The 27,992-nt window shown below is 37.9% G+C and overlaps 1 protein-coding gene across 1 annotated transcript; it reads left to right on the forward strand.

Annotated features, from left to right (window-relative positions):
• The first annotated feature begins 131 nt into the window (after positions 1-131).
• Positions 132-27,983, forward strand: LOC145482675 (large subunit GTPase 1 homolog). Its single transcript, XM_081461310.1, has 16 exons — positions 132-254; positions 7,738-7,855; positions 10,435-10,555; positions 10,636-10,722; positions 12,638-12,724; positions 13,594-13,654; positions 14,884-14,966; positions 15,205-15,283; positions 16,355-17,020; positions 17,655-17,756; positions 17,962-18,105; positions 18,416-18,539; positions 18,645-18,724; positions 18,853-18,981; positions 21,811-21,843; positions 25,474-27,983. Exons 1-16 carry the CDS (start codon positions 165-167, stop codon positions 25,630-25,632), a joined length of 2,163 nt encoding a protein of 720 aa, XP_081317436.1. The 5' UTR covers positions 132-164; the 3' UTR covers positions 25,633-27,983.
• Positions 27,984-27,992: the final 9 nt, after the last annotated feature.

A 27,992-nucleotide genomic window follows, 5' to 3' on the forward strand; every position in this document is an offset into this window, starting at 1 on the left:
TTGACAAGAAGCTGTAAAGTCCCCCTCAAAGTAGCGCCAATAAAGTGCACCTTACAATCTCACGTGACAAACCATTAAAAGAAAGTACTTCATGTTAATAAATCATATAATATTCCTAATTTATACTTGTATTTATCACGTGTCATTCTTGAAGTCCACGCAAAATGGGGAAGAAAAGCAAACCGTCCCTAGGAAAAAGTATTATAAGACAAAGGGTTAAAAGTAGTGGAAATATCAAGCACGCAAATAGCTGGGTAAGTCTTTTTTATGTCACGAATTAAGCTTTAGAGCTGTCTGTTTTTTTCACTTACATTGAATTACAAATGATGTAAGTTAAGGTTAATTCTTCTGATCTCTGTGTGTAATTGTATCTTATTAAAGGTAAGTTTAAATCTTGTAATGTTTGCATCGCATTTCATGCGTACATTGGTGAATTGTCGGTGATAATTAAGCTTGAACCTTCAAGGTACTTTATTTTCTTTGATAAGATTCTTTTACAGTTTCTAACGTAATCTTGTAAGGTGATTCAGCATAGAATGTGTATGGATTAGTCAGCAAAGCACATGATATTGAGGCTCTGTTGGGATAAATTCTGACATGACAATTATATCATTTAATGTAATCAACAATAAGACATGGATTTATATCAATTACTCGAACAAATCAATCTCACTGATACTCACGTCCGCATTAACGTCCCAGTTGTGACTATTACTATTAAGCTTAGATTTTTAGGTCATTCCCCAGTATTGCATTACGCATCCCTTCTGCACATAATTTCACGCGTGATTAGCGTGCACACATTACAAAATGGCGGCTTTTTCTTTATGGCTGGACCTCACCATAGAGGTAAATGGTCATTTTCTCGCAAATGAGTATGGTGACCTATCATTTTTTTCTGTTGTTTTGAATTGAGTAATAAATTTCTCTGTATAAAATAAATATGGACCAATTCTCAGTGTAGAACAAAAAACAGTCGTCAGGAACATGAATTTAGCAAGCAATCATGACTACAATCATGGTGCTATTATAAGGATTTACTGGGTATAATTAAGGTGCTGTTGCTCCTAAATGAACATGGGGACCCCTCATTTTTATTTCAAAATTTAAGTTCCTATAATATGAACAATCAACAGGCAAAGTCTCACAAAAATCTCAGTGCAAGTTCTATTTCAGTGGAATGACCTTAATTGTTGCCTGTAATTACACTTGAGGACAGTGCCCGCTAAATACGACTGGTCTTTTTTGCCAGATTTGCACCATAAGGATAAAGTAGTTTGGAATCGAATCCACAAAGGAAACCGGGGGTAACCACACACTTTTCTGAGATAATTAGCCTTGAATCTCAAACAAAAATGCTGATGTCACCATTTTCCTATAAATTAAGAAGGAAAATATATTTCGTTAAAGATTTCATGAAAATTCACTTTTGCCAAGTTTTGTTATCTTTTAACAACAGCGCTTTTAGCGTCCCTGACAGCTCTCCTTCTGGTTTAGCTAAAATACAATCTAAATAGCCTTTCCTCACAACCAGATTAGGCTTGCCACTTCCATTTCATAACATAAAATGTGGTGGTAACCACGCATTTTTAAAACTGAGTCAAATGAATATTTGTTATTTTTTGAAAACTTTTTCAGCACCCTTCACATTTTTCCTTGAATATCTATAGTATCATTTGACGGGCCATATGCATATCTGTTTTATGTCAAATTGTTTAGTGGGTAACCCGAAAACACTGACCTCCGGTCCACGGACCCCCACAATGGACCGGGTACGTGGACTACCTTATGGACTGGTCCATGCACTACCCCTACGGGCCCCCTCTATGGACCACCCTAAAATAGTGTTAAAATAATAAATAAAGATTTCACTTATGGGTTGTCTAATAGATTCAGACTCGTGTCGGTGATTTTTCGATTGTTGCACTGTGCAAATGTAACAGACTTGTGTTTTTAACAGCCCACCCCATCCCCAAAATAAAATGCCTAAAAGCTGTTTTCAACATAAGGAGATGCGGATGGTAAGAAGGAAAGTTCTTACCTTCCATTCATGGCTCAATCTGGCTATGGAGGATATATTTTTAGGCTGTTAATTGTTGTTGTATCTGTTATTTCACTGAGCAAATTGTGAAGCCTGGAACGAGTTCACGAACCTACAGGAGAACGGGCTGGAGAAAATGGCAGCGGAGGCTTCCCCATATGCGTCTTTCGTCTACTTTATGGCCACAGCAAAGGAAATGGCAATGTGTAATGATTTAAATTGCACCCAAGCCTGAATCCAGGTCTGTTACGTTTGCACAATGTAACGTTCAAAATTTTGCCATCATGAGTAATCTATTAGACAACCCGTTACTGAAATATTTATTTATTATTTTTATTATATCTTAGAAGGTGGTCCATAGAGTGGGTCCATGGGGGGAGTCCATGGACTGGTCCATAGGTAGTCCGCAGACCCGGTCCGTAGTAGGGGTCCATGGACCGGGGGTCAGTGTTTTCGGGTTAACCTTGTTTAGTTCTTATTATCTTTTTCCTGGTTCTGATTTTGGCTTCAAATTACGGTATATTTTAAACACTGACCTGGACCTTTTGAAGTCGCTTGCACATTTTTGGAAAAAAATCTGTCTGGATTAAGATAGCTCTCTCTGAGGCAAAGATAGCAGCATCTTATGCTAATACGATACATAAAATTAATGTAGCTTCTGTTTATAAAGTTCAAAGTCAAATCAAATCCTTCAGAATCTTAACTGTCTTCATGTAGATCAAAGAAAAAAAGGAAAAAGAGTGGGAATCTGGGAAACAGATTGTTTATATTGGTTATTGTGATGTGAAATTCAACACGTAAGATCAATCTAGCACCAAAGGAAATACCTTGTACCTTGCATGCCTGCCGTGGTTGAGAGGCATCACAAAACCTTGGTATACCGGTAAGTCAGCAACGCATTTTAAAGAAGCAAAGTGTGTTCTTATTTCCCAACACAGACACAGTCAAGTCATTGTTTGAGTTCAGGTCAATCCAGGCAGCAAAGTCTAAAAGCATTTTTTTGCCAAAGAAAAAAAACCCTCTCGTGAGTTGTTTCCAGTTGCCAAGTGTTACCAGTGTCAAAGTTTGGAAAGGGAGAACTGATTTTAGCGTGATAAAATATGTCTTGCTTTGACTGTCATCTTTTCTCGCGCGTGAGTTGAAGACATGCATTGCGATCACCTTCTGTGGACATTTCATGGCCTAGTAAACAACAATAAACTCACTACAATATAAGTAGAGGAAATGGATTTGTTGAATTAATTAATACAGGGAGTCCCACAGACAATGGTCAACAAGTAACAATCAATTGCAACAGAGATATCATTTCAAGTCCGCATGATTTGTAGTGTTTCGAACTTCTGGGATCAGGGGACAGAACCCTAACCTCAAGAGCTTCCTGAAATCAACATGTTACTGTTCATGTTAGTGAAATGAGCATCTCAATGATTGCGTATTCTCGTAAAATCAACCTTTTACTGTTTCCTAAAGCAACTGGCACCTATGTTATGAAGCTTACTTTGGCGTAGACATTTTTGTAGAGCTCTACGACTCTACGTTTTTGTCACCAGTCTCCTCCTAGGTGTTGGAAAGATATATTACCTACTTCATAGCTTTTACCATAGTTGTGTATTGTTACTATGGTTACCTGCCTAATTCGTAACATTTGATTTCAATTTGTAGCATATTCCTCGCATATATCTCATATATATTAAAGTGTTATTTAAGTGTTATTACAGTTTACAATGCTTTAATCGTTTTATATTTAAAAAATGTATTGAGTTTACCCTCTACCATCTATGCTCTATGCTCTATGGTTCTATCTACGGGCCGGCGTAGAGGCTCACAGTTATTGTAACAAATATTAAAGTGCATGGGGAATGTTTAGTGTTATTACAGTTCACAAAATGTTAATAATCTTTTTAATGTACATGTACAATACAGTAGGCCCTTTGCAGCTAAGCCATCATGTGACCTACTTTTCATAAAATCATGGGCTATAACTTGACGAATGCCAGAAATGGAAAAAGCATGTCGAAAATATCAAAATGGCCAAGTTTGAAGCCCCCATCATCAGAGAATGAGATTTTATGACAGTCTGAATTTTTGAAAGAATAAGAAGATTTGTATGGAAAAAGTTATTGGGAAGTTATTCCATACAAATCCTCTAAATTTTCCGAAAATTCAAACTGTGGTATAAACTTACTCGTGAATTCCTGGGGCCTCAAACTTGGCCATTTTGGTATTTTTGATGCGCTCTTTCCATTTCTGGCATTCTTAATTAAGTTATAGCCCATAATATAAAAATTTTCTAGGAAAAATTTGGTCATGTGTCCCCAGCTGCAAAGGGCCTATTCTGTATTGAGTTTACCTTCTACGCTCTGTGCTCTACGCGATATGTTCTACCATCTATGTTCTACTCTCCATGTTCTACCAGCTACTCTCTTCAATCTTTGCTCTATGCTCTAGGATCTACCCTCTAAGCACATCTGCTTGGAAGGTTATTGGAATTTTTTAATTTTTTAACAAAGACCAGTGAGCAGCACAAAGGAAGACTTCTTGTAGTTGTAAGCTTTTTTGTTTATTTCCGATACGCTTCGTCTCTATCTGAGACTTCTTCAGGGAATGATTAAGGCGTGCCTAAGTTGAACTTCCCATGGAAGTGAATAACTGCTGAAACATGTTGTAAACGGACATTACAAGAAACGCCTTAATGCATATGCTATTGCATGTTGTTATATTTTGGGGGCCATACGATTAGCGCTGACTGTGTGGCCCCTGAAATATAAAAAAAAGTTTAAAAATTTAAAAAAATTTTTTTAAAAAGATCAAAAATGTTTTTTTGTTTGGAAGGGTCCCAAAGAAATCCTATTAGAGTTTCATAGTTGTCTCTATAGCAAGAATGATCGTATCAAACTTGCATACTGTGTTATTGACGAAAGTAGTATTTCGTTTCTCGATTTATTTCTTTACAAACTTAAGATGCTAATTTTAGCACTCTGCAGTTTTCTACCTATCAAAAGCCACGAAATAAGTATCTGTACATTCCTTTTGAGTTGTTTCATCCCACGAGCAACAAGAGGGCCTTTATTAGAGACAAGCTTATGTGCTATACTAGAAATAGCTCCACGTTTAAAGCCTTTAGTGAAACGCGAGAAATTCTGGAAGCACCTCGGACTTCGCAGTTACCCAGTTGGGTATTACTTCCTTTATTAAGGGAGGTTAAATGCAGTAACAGAACCAAATGGCTTTCACTAAAACGTAAATCGTGCAACGGTAGAATGGTAGTCTTTAAATGTACATTTAACTGTAGTCGTGCTAACTGATGTGAAGGACATTTTGCTATAGTGTACTCAAAAAGTGCAAATACTTAGGTCACATGACTTTGAACGCTTAGTGGAGATTTTGCGACCATGTGGAGATGTTGTTTACTAGTTTTTAGGGTTGTAATTGGTCGTAGAGATTGCTGTTCATTTCAAGTTCGAATAAATGGTTTAACTCAGAATATGCTGCCTTTGCAATGACATCTGCAAATGGTTAGATATTCTAGTCTTCTCGGATAAGGACGATAAACTGTAGGCCCCGTCTCCTGCATCTTCACTGTTATGGTCAGCAGGGGACGTTAAAGAACCCACACACTAATCGTAAAAAGCAGGGCACGAAGTTCCCGGTGTTGTGGTCTGGTCTCTGCCCATTGTGCTGTTGAAATACTCGGAGACATTAGCTGTTAAAGCTACTCTACAATCCGAGGGTAAATAAAGTATACTACTACTACTACTACTACTACTACTAACATCAAGCTGGTTATCCAGAGACATTTACCAGACTTACACTGTATTGTCAGTTATAAATCTACTACTACTTTAGCACATCTATGTAAATAGCATGTTTTTGGGGGGCCATATGATTAGCGCTAATCAAATGGCTCCCAAAAATATAACAACATGCAATAACATATGCATTAAAGTGCCTATGAAGTAAAAAATAATTGCTGCTTATTTGCGAGGCTTTTCAAAGTAAAGAAGAATGGCGTTTTCCTTTTTGGAATATCTTTTTTCATTTAAGAGATATTTACGTTTTTGTAAGGAAAGTGATGACATCATAGGTGGTTCCACTAAAACAGCACAACACTCGATCAAGAATAACTCTAGAAATATTAAAGCAGTGTTCTTTAAACTTGGCACCAGAAATGTACATCACAAAAGAAACATACCGGGGTAATGACACCTGTCGTGCCATTTCCATGACAACAGTTATGCGGCTGGTTCTGTCTTAATTAAGACTAAAATTCCCAGATTTTATCTTAAACAAGGATCATCCACTCCCACCAATCTAATGGGGAGAGTAGCTTTACTTAAATCAAATTGTGCCAGGGGTGTAGCCAGCATTTTTGCATAGAGGGGTTCCTACTATAGTATCGGTGACCCAATTAAAATGAAAATCCAGCACCGGAGGTGCTCTTTGCTAGGGAGGTCTGGGGGCATGTTCCCCGGAAAAGTTTGGTATTCTAGGTCCTCAGAGATAGCATTTCCTTGATTTTGAGCACAAATTTTGAATTATCTCAGCAGTGCCAAGCGTAACTAGGATTTCCAAGAGGAGATTGCAAATCTCACTTCCTAAAGAAACACTAACAAAATTAAAAATGGATAAGACTGTAGTCTTATGATTTACCATTTACTCAGCTAAGATGTAGATCTTCAAGAAGGAGGCATCTTGGATGCTTTCCTACAAAAAGGTTGGTTGTTTTACTAACTTCTATTTGCCCGTTGTAATGAATTTGCATTAGGGCAAGTCCAGACTCAAGTGAGTCTTTAGTCGGCGCAATGTGCTAAACAATTGTTCCAGGCAGTTTCAGGTAGTTTCCCGAGTTGAATTGCAAACAGCCGTGCATTTGACAGAGCTTCTAGTGCTCTTACTGTAGATGGCAAAAGTACAAGGAAAACTTCATGTCCTTTTACCTTTCAACCCATCATGTTCGACACAAGTTGAGCACATTTGTTTAGCTGGCCTCTGGTATTTCTTTCTCAATTATGGCTAGCAAAAGCTAGTTACGCTTCAGTGAATACTTAAACCATTGTAAACTTCACTGAATGTTCCAAAAGCATGTTTCTTATAAGGGGTTGATCACAGGAATGAACAATTGGGAAGTTCAGACAGTGAGCCCTGCAGTGTGTGTACACAGCCTTTAGACTTTTTTCCTGTATCAGTGCTTGTGTGCCTCACTTAGTAGAACATGTTAGACGCTCCATTGTACTGTTGCCCCCAACAGTTTTTTATGTCTAAGTCGTAACCCAAAAGGAGGGTTCCGGAACCCCTGGAACCCTCCCCTGGCTATGCCCAGGCTGCTTATCTAGTAGCAGGATTATATCACCAAGCTTGTTAGAGCTTTTCAGGGGACATCACCCCAATCCAAGTTGTTGAAGAAACAAGTTCTAGTAGTAATAGATGTCCAACAGTAGGAATTAAATGAAGACATGACGATAGATGCAAATGTGGTGATAACACTACTGGAAAAAGACTTGAAATTTTTTTCAGGTCTTTTTCCAGTAGTGTTGTGGCTGCATTTGCATCTATCATCAAGTTCTAGTAGCTTTACTTGTTATGGTAAATTAAACTGTACCTGATACCAGTGCAATGATATTGTTTTTTTCCATATTTTCACATCAACAGTCGTCAGGTGATACAATTTCTGTTTATTTTGTGTGTATTGTTTTTAGCTGCATTGCAGTGAGCTTGACAATGACAGTGCACCCAACCTGCAGTCCATCACTGAGCAAAGTGCTTTGGATGATTTCCTGGCAACAGCTGAACTGGCTGGCACTGAGTTTACTGCAGGTAAAGGGTTAATTATTTACAGAGCTAATGAAATACACTTTATCTCACTGATAATTTGCCTGCAACATAAACCTTTTGCATTACAAAGTTCTTCTTTGCCCTTTACTTGTACCTTTATAGATCTGCATTATAAACTGTATACTCTTCTTGCTCAACAGTGTTGTTGACATATAAACTACACTTTTAGAATATGGTGATAAGGGTTGCCATCTCTTCTAAAATGTTGAAACAGAGACAACGCATCACAACCCGGCATAGATTTGAATTCAAATAAAATCTTCATTTATCTTTCATATATTCTTGCGCAAAGTAGGGAATGCAGTGCCAACAAAAACTCTCCAGTGACTATCTATTGGATGAAAATTGTGACTAACATGATTTCACAATCCTAGTAACATGATGTGACGTACCTGTTATAATCCCTAACTTAGTTGCAACATGTGAGTTATTTGAAAACGAGTTGTGACAGTCACTAACAAGATTGACAAATATCTCTGACAAAATGTGTCATTCACCAATCCATCATACAACAGTTGGTGTGCGAATTTGCGTGTGCAGTAAAGATGCGCAGAAACAATTAGCATAAATGTCCTTAAATCTCTTCCACATTTTTCTTTTGACCAAAATGAACAATGCTGGTGAATGTGGCTCAGTAAACATGAAAAACTTTTCAATTTTTGTGGAGTGTTGTTAGTAGTTATTTCAATGAAAATACACATGAAATGGCAACCTTGAGACAACTGTGGCATGCATATGTCACATATCACTTCTGTGTAAAAAAATGCATGTATATGCATGTGACTGGTTACAAAAGGCATGTTAAATGTGATCTAAATAACATTACCAAAAAGTATGTAATAAGGCTTTTCAGGCTATTACATGTGTGTAAAATTTGGTACATGCATGAAAATGCGCATATTTCACAATTTACACATTCCAGGTGCTGCAATACGTGTGAGCGGTACTGTAAATGTATAATTATATGATGTGGGTTCCCCTTTAACATGTGGAGTAGGAATGTACAGTTTGCAATGCAGACAAAGTTATCACTAAAATGTAGAGCTGTAGAAGCTAGACTACAGCTCATTACTGAATGATAACATTGTACCTACACCTATAACTGTAGAGCCCTAGAAATATACAGTTTATAGTGGAGAGATCCCCATACCTTAGAGAATTTAACCCATCGAGCCGTGAAAATTTGGTTGTCACGTGATTGTCCATACAACGCCCATACATGTGCCACATGCTCTAAGCATGCGTGTGTTTTTCAAGGTCTTTTACATCTGCACATGCTGCCTTGATTTACAACATACATATACACCTTCAATATTGGACATCCATTGTATGGTCAATTGACACCTGTCAAAACAAGGTATCCGCTGACTAATAAGGCAACTTGACAATAAGCCTTAGCAATAGTAGAGCTGTGAAAGCGATTTCAACAAAACCTAGATAGACTAAATGAAATCTTTTTGTGATAAAGAAAAGACTAACAATTCGTGACTTAGCAAATAACTACAACAATAAGAACTTACGTAATTTGGTTGACGACTTGCACCAAAAGGTAGCAGAGAGACAGCAAAATACACTTGAAATAGAGGTAACTTGGATCCTCTGATCATAGCACAGTAGTGTTGTAACTTAACCAACAATCTCTGAGTAAAAGAAGTTGTGCATCGTCTTATATTGCCTATGCTACATGAAAAAACTAAGGCGTTGTGAGAGACGTGGTGCCCACAATAAAGACAACTTCCTAGCGGCAAAATTTCTAGAACTATTACATACGTGTGAAAATCACGATTTTATGAAAGCGTGATTTTGAAATCACGTACTTGGCTTGAATAATAACTGATAATAAATCAGTGGGAGGTTGCATAGGAAATTGATAAATGATCAGTGTTTCAAAACTAGCAGAGGTCACATGTTTTGTTAAAGTGAACCGCTGACCAAGTACTGGCTTTTCGAGTGGATCGCAGGTTCAAACTAGGTTAACTTACTGTAATCAGGGTCAGGTTGTTCGGAACTGAGCTGGTTATTGCTAACCCAGGATTAAAAGTTAACCAAAGTATAAATCTTTCTTTTACAAGAGTGTTTCTCACTGCTTATGTTTTGTGTAGTTTGAGATTATTGAAACTCAGAAGGCCAAACAATATAAACAGAAGCCTCACTGCCAACTTAAAAGAACTCAAATCAAAATTCTTACTTATCCTGGGTTAGCTTAATCAGGCTTTGAACAACCTGGCCTAGGAGTTCCACTTTCAGGCTTGGCTAAATCTAGATACTAATCTTAGGCTGTGGAAGTGTATGGTTTGTAATGCAGATGAAGTTATGTCAGCTTGCATGAGACATGTATGTACATGTAGTGCCAGGGAAATGTACTCCTGCTGTTACTTCTTACATATTATTTTGGTACAGATCAGGTGCTCATGCCCACTTTGATTAGTGGCATACCTCTATGGGCCAATTAAGGTGTGATGTAGCTCTCCAAAAAACTATGTTAAGCATGTACCCACCCGCCTACCTACCTATGTACATGTACTTACTTACCTTCTTACTTCCCTTAACTTATTATACAGAAAAGCTGAATACAACAATTGTGACTCCAAAGTATAATGAAGGTCTTTTGACTAGTGAGACAGTGATGGCAATCAAACAAGCACAGCAAGAGCATCAACATTTCCTCAGAATTCCTCGCAGGTTTGCTCATCTTGACAGAAACATTTTTTTAATGCACAAAACATTATGAAGGTACATGTAGCTGTTTCATTTTGTTGTAGGCCAGAATGGGATGAGAACATGACAGCTGAAGAGTTAGACCAGACAGAGAAGGAAAGTTTTCTTCAATGGAGAAGACAACTTGCACAGTAAGATCCTAAGTAGGGGGTTGCACAGAGGGATCTCTGGTACAGTTCATGAACGGAAAAAATATATAGAGGATCACGGATCACGGATGTAAAAATTTTGTTTTCCCGAATCACGAAATTTAAGCAAGTAAGATACTCTTTCTCTTCTTATACTAGAAAGAGTGTTTGAAGAAAGCAAAATCATGAGAGGCTAAGTCAAGGCTCCATATTGATGAATCGCATATCTAAGTCACTCTCAATAGACAACTCTAACCATTTTGAGGACTTGCGTCTCAAAATCACGTAGAACAGAGTGGCGAAATCATGAATATAGGTTAATAATTCAAATTCTTCACGGGTCATGCAAAACCTTCAGGTCACGGATCACAAGGCATAGTTTCCTAAATTCACGTTTTACGGAAAATAAAATCAGCTAATCATGCATCACGAGAATACCCTTGTATGACCCTCGAAGTAAAGTTGCAAAAGCAAATCTGTTACATTTTAACTGTGATTAATTGTACCAGCATCAAGTATTTTACATTAGTCCCAACTTGTTGCCATATTTAATTTGAAACTCTTTTGCCTGCATGTAGATATCTACTATAATATTCCTTTTTTGTTGCAAGCAAAGGAAATGGTAAATGTTTGCATGTGACCCAAGACCAGTAAATGTACCCTTTATAGCCCAGCCCAGACCATGGTGCTTTGTATGCTGGTTATAATTATCTTGATACTGCATGGAGTGATATTTTAAAAAAAGAATGTGAATATGCAGTGTTAAATTAAGTATGAGGTAAACAAATCTTGTCTCTGCCCCAGAGAAAAACCATCAACTGGATGTTAAGGGAGTGTATACAGTATGTGAGGCAGTGAGCCTGCAAACCAGATGTGTGAGTCATGCAAGGCATTGACCAAAACATAGTTATTGAAAAAATGTCATGCATTATGTAAAATCATGAATATGTGACTGATTTATCTTAGGCAAAGAATAGTCCCATAAATAGAGCTAGTTGAATCTGCCAAAGATGATCCAGTGATGTCCATGTAGGTCGTACCGCAGGATCTAAGAGAAAAGGCACTCGGGAGTGTGAGACTCAAATGACATAGGCAATGGCATCCAGTTGGTGTACTAATGGTTCACCAATATGGCAGCGGGGACATCAATTGCGTACCCTCCATTGGCCATTAGGGAATTCATTTCAGCACTATTGTAGATCATGGACTTCTGTACTTTAACCCAAAATATGGAAAATGCTTATTTACATCATGATAATTGTACATGTATTTTAACTTTCTTGCCTAAATCTTCACATTACTCAAAGAACTCTTAGACTGAAATAATTTTCTGATTTGAACAAAACCCGCCTGATTCCATGTCTATAGCATGAAGTGACTGGGAGCATTCCCCCCCCCCCCCCCCTCAGTGGATTGTTAGTCTATTGCAGGGCTATCCCCAGCATTAAATCTCCAGTACCCATTTATACGCACAGTGCCTATTTAGAGGCATTGTGAGGGTAAAGTGTCACAATGGTCCCGGATAGGACTCAAACCAGACCTCCAGCACTCTAACCATTAGGTCACTGCATCTCCCTTTGAATTACATATATTTGAATTTGACGCAAGCAACATGTGCTCCTAGCCCTTCAACAAGGATCCATGTAATCTTATGACATGAAATTTTCCTTTTGTTCCTCTGTTTTTTTCAGATCACAAAAATATAGAAAGTCATTTATTTAGTACATGTAAAAAGACGGTTATTTGCAAAGTTGTTGTGGAATAGTATCCTTGTTGTAAAAATAATTTATCATCTTTCAAAATTAGGTTGTCATAAGTAAGTAACATGTATCACTTTAATTATAATTCCTTACTTGCAAAGATAGATTTTGGTTATTTTGAGCTTCATACATGTAAAAAACCTGTGTCGTTATTTTAGGTTACAAGAAAAAGATCATATACTCCTAACTCCATTTGAACGTAATCTCGACTTTTGGAGACAGTTGTGGAGAGTAATTGAACGCAGGTACTATCCTCTTGTAACGAGTATACACCTATTTCAATTAATGTTGTCAGATCAAAGCTTAAGCAGCAAGACCAAATGGTGGGAGAGGGAGAAGTAGGCAGCTTGTGCAATCACTTAGTATCAATGACATATAAGAACATTTTTTTCTTCACACATAAAGCAAGTTAAGCTACACTGAAGTTTAGCTTTTTCAAAGGTACAGAGAAAGTTACTGACTTTTGAGGGGAAAACAAAACAACTGCGAAATAGGAATATGCTGTATAGTGTATACTACACTGACATCAATACACAAAATTCTAATATTATATTATAATTATGATTATGATTATGATTATGATTATGATTATTATTATGATCATTATTATTATTGTAAGGCCATAATTTGATCTAGTTGCATACAGACTACCCAACAGCATGAACTGAAATAGCAATACTTTTAATATTTATGTTGCCATGCCTCCTCCTTCAGTATAACTTACAACTCCACTATGTAAACCCACAAACAACTTGACTGACTGAAAGGCCCATAAAACACAGAGGAAAGAGATGGAAAAAGAAAATGAAAAATGGCATAAAAAGGAAGAAATACCCTTTTTGTGATAAAAAACTGGTGATATGCCAATGGTAGCTTTTTGTGCATACCCTAGCCAAACCGTCTCAAACTGTAAGCAATTTAGGGATCATTAGATTCCTCCATCTTTGGCACAGTCATGTGAAGCATGTGAGGCTGTCTGGCTGCCACCTCTTAGGAAAAGAGCCAGACAGGGAAGTGAGAGACAAGAGGTCGAGAAATATACATACTAAAGATTAGCAGAGGAGAGGATAAAATTCTTAGGTACTTTTAGTCAATGTATTGTGCTTTCTTCTAGTGACGTAGTTGTCCAGATTGTGGATGCAAGAAACCCCCTCTTGTTTAGATGTGAAGACCTGGTAAGACAATGTTTTGTTTTGTTTTGTTTTGTTCTTACAAGTACGTGGATTTCATCCTTATGCAGTGCAGTTATTGTCACTGAAATGTTCCCAGTGGTGGAGTAATGTAGGGCATAAGTCGTAGTCCTTTCTAACACATTCAGTAATAAAGAGAAGAGTGATAACTTTTTCCTGGACTTGAGCACAAGCTTTGCATCTCCCTTAAACACACAAGGTAGCTGTACTAGAATCCGGTTTACCTAACTCGAAACTTAAAACAACTCAAAATCATTGGCATTTATGGTATCTACATTTACTCTATGTGAATGATGTCAAAATGTGTTGAGTAAGTCAACTCGGGTTGTGATCCAAAGCTGTCTATGATATATACTACAACATGAACTGTAATGGCCTCTCAATCGGACACGTACGTAGCAACTGTTTGTTAGAGAAGGCATTTGACAGTAAGATAAAGGAAACAAAACGGTGCTGGTAAAACCATCTCTCAAACGAGTGACTGGAATAAACTGAAATTGATAACTGAGTGATGCATTTATCAAACACGGGAGGCTGTTTTTACAACATCTCCAAACACCTAGAAGAGAGTTTAAACTACGTCGCAGCAGAGTATTTCTAACTAACTTTCAAGGTGTTTGGAAATGTGGTCAGAAGTCTTGAGTGTTTGAGATGTCTTCTCCATCAAAACTGAAACTGAGGAAAAAATGGAGAAACAAAATAATTGTAAAAATCTGTGCTAATTAAGATCACATATCCAAATACTCGCAGTTATGATTGCCCCTTTTTTCGGCTTGATTAATCATGAATGAGTTTGAGAAGAATTAATCAACACGTACTCCAGTGGAGGCTCAGGTCCAGGTCTCAGGAGGCTCTGCACCCTGACACGTGATGTGTTAACATGAACAATTTAACTGATACTCACTCTGATCTTCTGAAGACAAACAACAGCTGCTTGTTTGTTTTACTAAGTTAAACTCTATTTTCGGTTCTACTTCTAGTTGAACCTTTTTACTTTCACTTTGATTCTTGAGCATCATTTTTTCTCCTTAAAGTGGCCGTATGTGGTAAATCAAGATTATGGGATGTTGGCCAGGTCTTTACTGCATGTTTACGGACCTGGAACAGCACACACGAGAAAGAACTTGACCAATATTTTGCCATCTTGACACAAAAAATGTGATCAAAAAATATTATTTGTTGATTAATAACCACCATTCTTTCCTTGTTTTAAGGAGAATTATGTGACTGACATTGATCCAAAGAAATGCAATCTTCTTCTCATAAATAAAGCAGATTTGTTATCTCCAGAGCAAAGGTAAATAGCTAGACTAGTGTTTCACTGTCGAATGTGTTCCCGAAAACCAATTCTATTGTCAGAGCAGTCTAGTGGAGTTGAAAGTTTTTTGGAAAGTTTTTTTTGCTATCAAGTCAATACGAATTTAGAGTTGATTACCTTCATGGCTACCTAAGGGTATTTGTTGAGCTGACAGGTCCCTTCTTCAACAATATTAAAAAAACAGACTATACTGTTATGAAATGATTTGTGTACACAGAGACTCCTGGGCAAGATACTTCAGAAGTGTTGGATTACCGGTGGCTTTTTGGTCTGCACAACAGGAAAGCGAGAGGCTTGTAAGTGCCCCCATGACTTTTTTAGTAGGCATTGTCTAGCCTGTTCCAGGGCCTTCCAGGCTCTCGGTTAGTGGGTAGGATGGAAAAAGCGGGTGGGTCTGGTAGAGAAAAGAGACCCGCTTATCGCTGATCCCGCTCGTCGCCTGCCTGCTTTTTTAATTGTCCCCACTGACCGAGAGCGTGGAACAGGCTAGGCATTGTCAAATGTCGTGACTGTGACCTACAAGCCTTGTGCAGCTATCAGAAGCAACATAATCAAACTGAGTCTTGAACATGGCATGTTTTCTTTCATGAACGTTTGTGTCCAAAGAAGAATACAGAAGGCATTATATTATGTGTTTCCTTTCAGAAATTTTGTAATAGTATTTATTGTTGACAATGTGCCAAAATAAACCGCACCATACCTGTGCATAAACTGTACTGATATGTTTGGTTTTGTTTACTTGCTAAAAGCAGGGTGATCTTAAACTAATAAATTTCTTCCGTAATAACCATGATTGTTAAGCTGGGCGGGGCAACAAAAGTTTGAAAGAAAAGATGGCATTTGATTAAAAGAAGCCCAAATCAGTGCAAACACATCAATGTTGAACATTAATTTACACACAACGATTAAAACTGGAAGAGCGTGGGCTGCGTTTGCTGATCAGTCAAGTAGACTTACCTGATGTACTGAACTATCCAGTGAAACTGAAAGTCAGTTGCTGTTATTAGAAAGAAGGGAAGTAGAGTGGAAAGTATACAGGTTACTGTAACGCAACACGTCTTACTGTCGAAATTCTGTGATAACCTTTGACTGTGACTCTTACCATAAATGTGTTGTGGAAAAGTGTCCAGAACATGGTGATGTTATGGTAAATTCAAACTCGGGAAATTGGTCATTAAGAAAATTGATATGATTTTTGTTTGGCTTTCCTAAAGATCTCTCAAGAGGTTTGAATAAGACTTGTCAAGACTAAGACTGTCACCCAGGCCTTTCAGGTGGTTGTTCAAGCCGATGTGCATTTTAAACTGTTAATAGCAGACAAAGTAACAATACTTCATATATCGTTGAATATATGTTTTTCACTCCAGTTGATGGCTACAGGTAATGAGGAGAGTCAGAAAGAGAAGGAAGAGGAAGAGAAAATGGAAAGGGAAGGACGAGAGGAAGAGTTACAAGGGGATGGCTCTTTGCAAAATTTGACACTTTGGTCAAAACTTGCAGAATTGGCAGTCGAGAATGAGGTGAAAGGTGCTGAAGATTCAAGCGTTGTTGGCGTTGAAGCAAACAGTCCAATAAAGTCGGACCTTCATATGAGTGATCTTTCAGTAACATTGTCTGAAGATAGAATTGCAAATGTTATGTGTCCTAGCAACAGCACCAATGACGTGGACTGTAAACATCTTCCCTCAAATGTTCAATCTTATCAGAGTGAACAAGCAGTGGATGTAGAAACTGACAACCAATCTATAACAGAAAAAGAACTACCTCTTATAGCACACCTTGATAGTACTACTGATTGTGGAATAATTAATGAAGTATCCTTAGAAAAAAAGGCAAAGGAGTTAAACAGCTGCCTTAGTGTTGGCACTCAGTTGAATTCAGATACGGACTCAAAGCATGAACGTTTGTTTGATGGGCTGTCAGCAAACCTTCTGACGAGAGATGAGCTGTTGGCTTTATTTAAAACGCTTCACAGGGAAAAACAACAAAACACAGCGGATTATTCACAAAAGCTGCTCACAACTATTGGTTTAGTAAGTCAACATAATAATAAGTTGAGAATTATTTTCCAGTTAAAAGTAAAAACATGTTGTATCACATGGTGGAGGAGATGGTTTTGGAAAAAGAGTAATGATTAGTTAGTTTTTCATTCCTAGTTAAATGTGATTTGTATATAAAGTCAGTTAGTAGAATTCTACTTGTACACTAATACAATTACACTATCAGCGATTAGTGTGTAGTGGCTGGAAGTCGTCAACAAATTGGTGACGTTTTCTCGTTTTTCCGAAGTTTTGGAGGAACATATTGGTTAATTAAATTCCTGACAAGACTAAAGAAGGACATTTACCGTTACCCCGACAAGAAAAATACTTGGAACTGTTGAAAAAACTAATGATCGAGGGCACGTACAGTGACAATACAATCCACGTGATTTATCTAAATTGTGAAGCTTAGTACTAAATGAATAAAACATTGAAAATTGTTGCTCTTTACGGAAATGCTCTCAGAATTCTTCTTAGATCTTCTTAATTACCACTAGATTACTGGCTCTCGATTTTTATGAGTAGAAATACAGTCATAGAGTTTCGAGCTTATAATCCAATTGTTCAAGAGATTTTTGAGGGCGTGCTCTCTCATTTTTTTTTTTTTTTTTCAATATCTTTACAGGTTGGGTACCCGAATGTTGGAAAAAGCTCAACAATCAACACTCTTCTGAATGACAAGAAGGTTCCCGTTTCAGCAACTCCTGGGCGAACAAAGCACTTTCAGGTATTAATTTTAGCACTTCGGTCAATTATACGGTTGCCCCCTGTACCTCCTATCTTCATTAGATTTCAATGCAATAATTACAGAAAACTTGGTACGATCAATTGTTGCATTTACAACATTGAAATTATTAGCTAGACTTGAGAATGAAAAAGTTACAAATGTTGTCTTTGTACTTGCATGTTTTGACTTGAACTCTTTATTGCAGACACTTTATGTTAATGATGAGGTGTTGCTGTGTGACTGTCCAGGCCTTGTGTTTCCTTCATTTGTGTCCACAAAAGCTGAGATGATCCTCAATGGAATTTTACCAATTGACCAGATGAGAGACCATGTCCCCGCTGTCTCTCTTATATCTTTCTCCATCGCACTGCCTTGACTCAGGGCTTGGCATTTGTACTCACTGTTTAATCAACTATTATCAATTGTTTTGTCTCGATTCCAGTACTAGAATTGTTGTGCTAAACAATTCATTTCCTGCCACAATGATGATACAGATAAACCTGTAGTACTAGTGACAAACCTTTAAAAGTGGCTTAAGTCAACTAGTAATGAAAAATATATAGATAAATAATTGATTTTAGTCGAAGAAAGGTGTAGAGTTGTGTTTGAGTAGTACATCATGCTGCTTGTACGTATTCATTTTCCTTGACTTAAACCACCTCTGTCAGAGAATTCCTCGTGGTGTTCTTGAAGTAGTTTACGGTATTAACATTGCCCCACCCCAGGAAGGAGAGGATCCCACTAGGGCTCCTTATGCTGATGAGCTGCTGTCTGCTTATGGTTGTAAGTTTTTACTTCTATGTGTAAAGCCAGACTTTGTTCCTTTCACTTCAGAGCAAGGAACTGAAAACCAGACTGACTAAAGAGAGTTGTTTAATTATTTTGCAGATATCAGAGGTTTCATGACCTCGCACGGAATCCCGGATTGCTCCAGGTCTGCCCGCTACATCCTAAAGGATTATGTGAGGGTTAGTTAGTCAGCTTACAGGATATTTCAAAAGAAAACATCATTCCGGTTTTTTGAGACGAACTAGACTTCAATGAACATTGTATAAGATGGAAACAATTTTTTTACTTTCTTTTCTTTTCTCTGTAGGGTAAACTTCTATACTGCATTGCACCACCTGGACAGGATGAAACAGAATTTCAGCAAATCGGCAAACTGCAAAACCTTGCTGATGTTGAGAGGAAAGATCGGGAGGCCAGAGAGAGAGCTCACAAACAGGTAGTTTTTCTTTTTTTCGTTTATTCCTACTTAGAGCAAGAATATATCCGCTCCTTTCTGCGCGATTGTCGTTGTAATAAAAGTAATATATAGATGTAAAGGTTAACCATCAAGGAACAAAAAAGATTTGTTTTTCTAGGATCAGAAACTCAAAAAATGATCAGTTGTGAGCATGTTGTTTCACTATTTTTGCCCAGTTAAATTTTAACAAACTAATCCAAATAGGTGTACCCAATTGTTCTAAGATTGTACAAATTATGTACCCAATATATCAGGGACTTTCCAACAGACGATTGTGCGAGGAATTTGTCGGAAGAAAAGTCAATTACGTGTCAGGGGTGAATTTGCGACCTCCTTCTCTCCCAGAGTAATAACAGTTCAACTTCCAACTTTGCACGAAATTTTACACCGGAAAAAAAATTTGGAGAATTTGACTAGTAAACTAAATGCAACTAACATAAAGTAGTTCGAAATAAATTTTTAATGCATCTTTCTTTGTATAGTATCGGAGTTACTCCCTCGATGCAAAGACTTTTTACAAATCTTTAGCAGAGGGCACCATGACAAAGTTACGTAAACAACCCATTTGTAATTAAAACCAATTTTCCACTGGGAAAAAAGTTAACATGTTATTTGCCGGCTTAACGGGGTTTTATACCTTAAAAATATTTTTTTTTTATAAAGCAACTCTGTGGAACAGTTTTGGCGTTAAGGACTTCGCACTCATATAGGTATAAGGAAGACCATTTCGATGAATCATCATTGTTGTGATGAAAATATTTCAAGAATTTGTTATGCTAATGACTAATTGCAGCATTTAAATGTGAACAATAAAAAAAAAATTAACTTTTCCAGGTCACATGCCACAACAGTTAGTGAATAACTCTTAAGTGTTAAAAAGTGGTGTTCATGCTGTCCATAGGCAAGTTGTCCAGGGAGCAAACCTCAGAAAACAGTGTTTTGGGGGTTTTTTTCTCGAGAAAATGGGAAACATTTTACTAATATTAACTAATATTAACTATATTAACTAAATAACAGGGAAAACATTTCATAAATTGCAACTTTTTGAGGTTCACGACTTAGATAATTGTGTCCTTTACCAATCTTGAAAGTTTGGCAACATTCGGTGGAAACCCAATGGAGATACCGTGTGCGAGGTATTGGTGATCCGTCTATTTGGTCATCTTGAGAACTAAGGCTTTAAAGTTTTACTTCGTTCTCCGAGAGCCCAAATTAGTCCTGTGAACCGGGGAGGGGGTAGAGGCAGGGGGAGGAGGTGTATCGAAAGGTCTTACATAAATATTCCATTGAATACCCGAATACACACCAGTCATAGAGATGTTAACCAAGTATACTGAAGAAGCGTGTAAGATGGTAGAGAAAACAATGTTCGGGACCGTGATGCAAAATTCTCATAAGTACACATCTCTCCATTTTGCGAGTAGTTTTGGACTTTACACAACCGTTGCTATGGTTGTCGCCATGTTGAAATATAGCCATCAGTGTGCAGATTTCTTCATTTAAACGTAAATCAAGGAGTGATTAGACTAAAATTGTTTCAAAATACATTTGCAAATGATCAGAGATGTTGAATCTTCGTGTTTCGAAAAAATGTTCTTTTGGAGAAAAATTTATATCTGAGGGTACAAGACCCCTTTAAGGTCGGTCCGTATAGAGAAAAATTGTGACCTCGGGCTTCAAAATACTGCCCTGGGCCTGCGGCCTCGGCAGCATTTTCAAGACCTCGGTCACAGTTTTTCACTATACGGACCGCCTCGCCGGCAAATAACATATATGTACCTATGGTAATGGTGCTACTCTTATTTTTCAAGGTATAGGGTTTGGCGTGCGGACAGTCACGTGACAACCAAAATTTTTAGATCGATTGGTTACCAAATTTTCTAAGGTACGGGGCTCCGCTCGCTCGCTTACGACGCGCCGGAGCTCCGCTATAATGTAACGAAAGTTCGCTCCACTCGCCTGGATCTTCTCATACCCTTTGATTTCAGCCCTTGTGGCACTTTCTTGTTCCTTCGTTCCTTCGTTATGGAAATTATAAGCTGGCAAATTTAACGATACGATACTTTATTTAACGTGAAATTACGCTTAGCTCAGTAATCAGCGAGTTAACAGGTAATTCACTGCCCTTGTATATTCTAAAAATTAAAACTAAAAATCTACGATAATTGATCGTATAAAACTATAAACGCAGAGAACTAAAAATCTAGAGAATCAAATCACAATAAATTCCGATATCAGTCAAAATTAAGCGATCGAATTTTGTTATTCACTTCATTAGTGCGAACTTTAGTTCTAATATCATTTAATGGTTTCCATTTTTATTGTTCGCATTTAAATGCTGCAATTAGTCATTAGCATAACAAATTCTTGAAATATTTTCATCACAACAATGATGATTTATCGAAATGGTCTTCCTTATGATACCTATATGACAAACTGGTTTTGCCTTGTGTGTATGCCCAAGAGATAAACTGAATTGGAGAGAATAAATTTTCATTACTGTAAAACCACGTTTTTGGCAGTTTTTGGCAATTGTCGAGATGAAGGCCAGGAATAAGTATCTGCAGTGTAAATAATTGTTTTGCCTGGGTTTTGCCCCAAAACACTTCAATGAGCCGATTTGTGTAGAGGTGGCGGGGGGGAGGAGTTTTCTCTCTTTTTGTGAAATTAAAATGCACAATTTCTATATTGCGATTTAGTCAGATATCCGGGGGCTACAGGTTTCGTGTTATTACCGTCGTGAAACTAATTTGTGTAAATTGTTCCACCGTGTTTGGACATTGACGTATGTTTTGTCTTGTTTCTTAGATGAGCGATGTGGACAAGAATTTCTTTAAACAGGTATTTTGCCAGACTGAAGTCATGTCAGCCCATAGTTTTTAGAGGGAAATGATTATGAAGCCAGGCAAACATCAAAGAAGCAAACAAAGATGCCCAGATCGTCCACGACCGTGCACAATCTTTTGTCTTTCGCTCATACACTATGCATGAATTACGTAGTTGGTTACGTAGTTGGTTAGTTCCTCAGTACGGAGTAAACAGCTATTGTGTTTTGTGCACGGTCAAGGCGAAAAAAGCGGACAAAAACATATAACAAAGAAATTTGTCAGGTTTCATAACCATTCCCCTCTATTAAATGGCAGTCCCGCTAAAAGCGGTCCACTCGATTTCGGGACCAAAAATAATTTTCCTTCATTTTTTGCCAGTGAAAAGGGTTTGACACACATATATAAAAAAGCATTTTATTATTTTCCAATTCCTTATTTTTGCTTTGCTACGAGCCAAAATTGAATTTTGGCCGAACTGAGGTTGCCGACCGTGATCAGAAAGGCAAAATTCACCGATTTTGTGAAGCGTGCTACGTCGCCTAAAATGCAGCTCAGTGAATTTCGTTTTCACACGAATTTTAAGGTACATTCATTACTTTGACTGACGAAATATGGAAACTTTTCGAAAAATTCTAAGCTTACCAGCGAGGCTGGAAGACACCCTACTCCGAGGCCTTTGATCACCTACTAAAATTTAGCCAAATTTGACGGGGAAAATCTCAAAAGTTGGGTCTAAATGAAGCCTAAAGAGCACATCACAGTAAATTTCATACCTTAATAAACCGATCTATAAGTTCAAACCAGTGGGTATCTCCTTGGATTGCACGCGAGAACAGATTAAAATCTGCGATAGTCAGTGTGTTTACATAGCTATCGCTCGTGTCAAAGCTCATATGCATAACCCAAGCACCCGGTGAAAATACATCTTCTTCCGTTCAGGTTCGTTTGTTGGCCTTCTGAGTAGTGGCAAATAGCTTCCTTTAATACTTGTGTACACTCTAGATCCAGTTTTGAGGTGAAGGTTGCATTAAAGTTGATCAATTCTCAAGACTTGCGAGACTGCAAAAGTAAATAATGGCGCCGGTCTGCAGAAATTAACCGTAGCCGTCGTCCTGACCCTTCAATAAATTCCGCCGCAGATGTAGCACTAGGAGAAGAAGAAAATCGTAAGTTTTCATTTACCGTTTAATGGCAACTGAATCCTGTACTACTGCCAAGACTACTGGGAGCTTGAGGGCTATATGCCCGAATTTGAAGAGCAACAACAACGAAAACTTGCCGGTTGCATCGCTGGGAAATGAACGTGAATGAACACGACACGCTTGAATGGAACTATGTTTTGCGATGAATGATGGGCTTTACTTCTGTTTTATGCTTGATGCTTGTCTTTTAGTATCTTGCATAGCGCATAAAATAAACTTCGGGATCCGTTTATCGGACCGTTTATACAACGAAAGCTGCACCAGCTTCGTCAGAATGTCACGCAAGTTGTAACGTGACCAATTACCTGGGTTTTTCAGCCGTTTGGGTCATAAATAGGGTATCGATTTTGGCAATTTTGGTTATAAATTGGGTATGGCTTTAGCACTCTAGTCTTGAATTGGGTATGTTTCTTAGCAGAAGCTACTTTTTCATCATTATCAATAAGGACTTCAACAAAAGCCCTTCATAACGTATGCTGGGCAACTGTGTCAGCCGCAACGGTCACAAATAGGCTATCGAATTTTTGGTCAGGTCGAAGTTTATTTTCTGCGCTATGCAAGATACTAAAAGACAAGCATCATTCATAAAACAGAAGTAAAGCCCATCATTCATCGCAAAACATAGTTCCATTCAAGCGTGTCGTGTTCATTCACGTTCATTTCCCAGCGATGCAACCGGCAAGTTTTCGTTGTTGTTGCTCTTCAAATTCGGGCATATAGCCCTCAAGCTCCCAGTAGTCTTGGCAGTAGTACAGGATTCAGTTGCCATTAAACGGTAAATGAAAACTTACGATTTTCTTCTTCTCCTAGTGCTACATCTGCGGCGGAATTTATTGAAGGGTCAGGACGACGGCTACGGTTAATTTCTGCAGACCGGCGCCATTATTTACTTTTGCAGTCTCGCAAGTCTTGAGAATTGATCAACTTTAATGCAACCTTCACCTCAAAACTGGATCTAGAGTGTACACAAGTATTAAAGGAAGCTATTTGCCACTACTCAGAAGGCCAACAAACGAACCTGAACGGAAGAAGATGTATTTTCACCGGGTGCTTGGGTTATGCATATGAGCTTTGACACGAGCGATAGCTATGTAAACACACTGACTATGGCAGATTTTAATCTGTTCTCGTGTGTAATCCAAGGAGATACCCACCGGTTTGAACTTATAGATCGGTTTATTAAGGTATAAAATTTACTGTGATGTGCTTTTTAGGCTTCATTTAGACCCAACTTTTGAGATTTTCCCCGTCAAATTTGGCTAAATTTTAGTAGGTGATCAAAGGCCTCGGAGTAGGGTGTCTTCCAGCCTCGCTGGTAAGCTTAGAATTTTTCGAAAAGTTTCCATATTTCGTCAGTCAAAGTAGTGAATGTACCCTAAAATTCGTGAGAAAACGAAATTCACTGAGCTGCATTTTAGGCGACGTAGCGCGCTTCACAAAATCGATGAATTTTGCCTTTCTGATCACGGTCGGCAACCTCAGTTCGTCCAAAATTCAATTTTGGCTCATAGCAAAGCAAAAATAAGGAATTGGAAAATGATAAAGTGCTTTTTTATATGTGTGTGTCAAACCCTTTTCACTGACAAAAAATGAAGGAAAATTATTTTTGGTCCCGAAATCGAGTGGACCGCCTTTAGCGGGACTGCCACTTAACTATGGTCAGCCTACTGACCTGACACTGCCAAATTGTGATACTAATAACTGACTGCGTCGCAGACTAGTAGGTGCCGGTAAGGTTTGTACCACTGGATAGCTTTGCTTATCGGCTCGTTTCACTCATTACCAAAAGGTGAAAGTTAACTGCAGAAAAGATAGGGAAACACTAGGATAAAGTAAGATAACGACTGATCAACCTTTCAGTCTTATCATAGTGACGTAAGAACACAAGACATAGAAGTCCGCTTAGAACTTCCAGAATCTGACAGAAGAATCAAGATAGTTTTTAAATTATAAATTTTGGGCCATCAAACTCGGCCTGGTATAGCAATGAGAGGCTTTTCTGAATCTTCTCTTTGAATGAAATGGCAATATTTCCTCTGATGTTGTGGTTAAGTTTGTTTTAATGGCCTCAAACAAGCTGAACAGGTAAATTTTTCGTCACAACAAACAGACCGTAAATTTTCCAAACGAGCGATTCTTAATTTTGCTCTTAAAAGAAGTCTTCATTCTTACCTAGTGAACCAGCAGCCATGTTTTTAGTCTGATATATTGTATGGAAGTCTAGAGAATCGTTGACTTCAAAACGCAATGTTTCTATGTCCAGTGATTGGGAAAATCAAACATGAAGTATAGATACCGTTTTAAGTACACTAAAATGAGTGGCCAAAAATAAAATCTGTTCAACAAAATGCGCAAAATGTAGAGATTTTTGGAAATGAAATAGTAATAAGCGGTGTCCATATGTACGTCACGCGTACTTTTGAATTTTTGTTTTCTAACAGGAACAAGTTCGCTGTTTCTCTCGAGGCTTCCACACCACAGAATCAAGACAGTATGGTATTGTCCCTCCACAAGAAGCTAGTGCTTTGCTTTACAAGCCTTGGAAGAAGCATCATAACAAGAATAAGAGAGAGAAACTTCGAAGGCTTGTTAAAAATTAAAAATATTGCTTGCGGTGTTTTTCTCAAGCCTGGTTTTCACCAGAGACGCAAGCGCAAGAATAAGGTGTTTATGCCTAATGGAACGAAGGAGGAGCTACGGCTTTTATTTGACGCTTGTGCCTTTTAATTTCTGTGTTTAAATTCCCTACACTTTTTGTCATACAATATTCTACAGTTCCAAACGTGGGAAAACTTTTCATCAAAATCAACCGCGGCCTCTGCAGATTTGTTCAAATGGGAGGAAATCTGGAACGAGTGTTTTAATTGGCCAGACTGTGCTAATGCGGTGTTTCGTTTTCACATGGCATAAAGCGAACGCAAGCACAAAGAAAGGAAGCATTTTAACCCTTGAGCTTGCGCTTGTGTTTATCCTTGGGTCAAGGACGTTTTTACAGTGACATAAGAGCTGTGCTTGTGCTTGTCGCTATAGTGAAAACAAGGCTTTAGTGTGTTTTAGTAAAATCAATAAATCTCTATTTAACATACTTTGCATGAGTTTTCCGTGGTTTTTGTCTCACTTTTCTTTGTTATTTTACTACATGTTATTGAAGAAAAGGACCGAATCATTCGATCAAAACGAGTTCGTTTGATTTCCTGTTGATCTCACGGGAGTAAGAAAAAAGCGATTCTTTTTTTTTTTCTAGCTCCTATTCTGACCTTTTATGTAATGATTCTGACCCCTAATGATCCCTGGTTTCTTTTTTGCTTTTGTGTTTGTTGTTTGTTTTTTTTTAACCTGAACTCGAAATGATCCCCCAGTACTTTTTTGTAGGGATCTTGAAATCACTACTAAATACTGATTATGTCGTTCTAATAAGTGCTGTATTGATTAACAGATGTAGAATTTTGGAATTGTTTCTGTTATTTCGTGTTCTCCATTTTTCTTCCTCTATTTCCAGTAAGTTTAAGCCGAAAAAGTGGTTGAACTGCACTGTTTGTTTGTTTGTTACTCCGCTTTAGCGTGCTTTATCGAGTTTTTATGCCCGCGGGAAGTGAGGGGCATGAAAGAAGCGTAAGAGTCGCTCTCCAAACTTTACAAGTGCGTCGTAGCTCTTACATTTGTTTTGAAATCAAAGATGATCCTTGTGATCTGATTTGCTTTCAGCAGCGTGATTTATTCACAAATCGCAATTCTTTTTGCTCTAAATTTGATCTTTTTTCTATTTTGCATACAAAATGAGACGTAAAGCTTTTCCTGTTCCGCTTTTTAACGAACCCTCTACTGGATTATTGGTATACTGGCCAAAACCCTGTATTTAATTCAGGATCGATGTAATAAAGTGGCAATTGACATCTGTGTCGTGCAATTTTGATTTGAAATCGTCTAGTCATTTCAATTCAAGTTCGCGTCCTCGTATAATTTCAGACCACTGTTGCACTCCATTCAGCTGAATTATCAAAACAAAAAAATTATCCTTGCAAAAAGGTCACACAACATATTAAAAGCTAGGTATTTTTTCCACAATCTTGAACCCTCTGTGCCCGCTTGATGACTTACTGTGTGTTACTGCAGTTAGCAACCGAAAAATGCCATCTATTTAAAATTCGCATGAGAGGGTGAGTGCTTATCTTCATCTTAAAAACTGTACGAGGCTGGAAAATGATTAGATTGCGGTATTTGCATCACTGATGTATACAAGTACGAAAACTAGTAATGATGGCGCGAGGGAAGATAGTTACGTCATTGTGTTAGCTGAATTGAGTGCAAACTGAAATATTCCATTATTCCAATTCAACTGAGATCCCCTCACCTTCCCTCCCCCTTTTCAAGGTCAGGAAATCCAACATTGTTTGGGGGGAGGGGTTAAAATTGTGGAGTTGTGGGGTAAAATTCGTGTCAAGTACTCCAGAATAGCAATATGTTTCCACACTTTTGTCGCCCATTGTAATTTTGACAACCGAAATAAACGCTTATCTAGCTAAAGAAACCCTCTTGAAAGTTTAGCGTGGTCCTCAGACGGTCCGAGTCACTCCCTCTTCTTCCCCGTCGGGGAAAAATGGAAGAAGATACGGAAACAATAGATCGTTTTCACGTGACGTCATCATAAATTATGGAACCACCAAAGTGTTTATCCTCATAAATTTATATCTGTTTAGAGTTTTACAACTCAATACTGTGCTTCGTTTAGAAACCCGGTAGCGCATTTTAAATTTCAGAGTTATGCCGGTGCGTGACACAGAGTTACGTTCGCGTTTGTCGAAAAATAAATACTTATGTAATGATTTTTAGAAGTTAGAGCATTAGGAAAACTGCTTATATAAATGCTTGTTTGTTCAATGCAGATAATCAGGTGTCGTCTAGATAGCCAAAGTAAGTTTTAGATGTTTACACTTTTTTCCGGCCGCCATTACTACCATAT

Source organism: Orbicella franksi, chromosome 3, assembly GCF_964199315.1.
Source record: "Orbicella franksi chromosome 3, jaOrbFran1.1, whole genome shotgun sequence".
Classification (NCBI taxonomy): Eukaryota; Metazoa; Cnidaria; class Anthozoa; order Scleractinia; family Merulinidae; genus Orbicella; species Orbicella franksi.

Coding starts and splice junctions, on each gene's coding strand:
- LOC145482675 (XM_081461310.1), top strand. CDS start 165: ATGGGGAAGAAAAGCAAACCGTCCCTAGGAAAAAGTATTATAAGACAA. Junction 255..7,737: donor TCAAGCACGCAAATAGCTGG/GTAAGTCTTTTT, acceptor TATTGTTTTTAG/CTGCATTGCAGTGAGCTTGA. Junction 17,757..17,961: donor GGCGAACAAAGCACTTTCAG/GTATTAATTTTA, acceptor TCTTTATTGCAG/ACACTTTATGTTAATGATGA.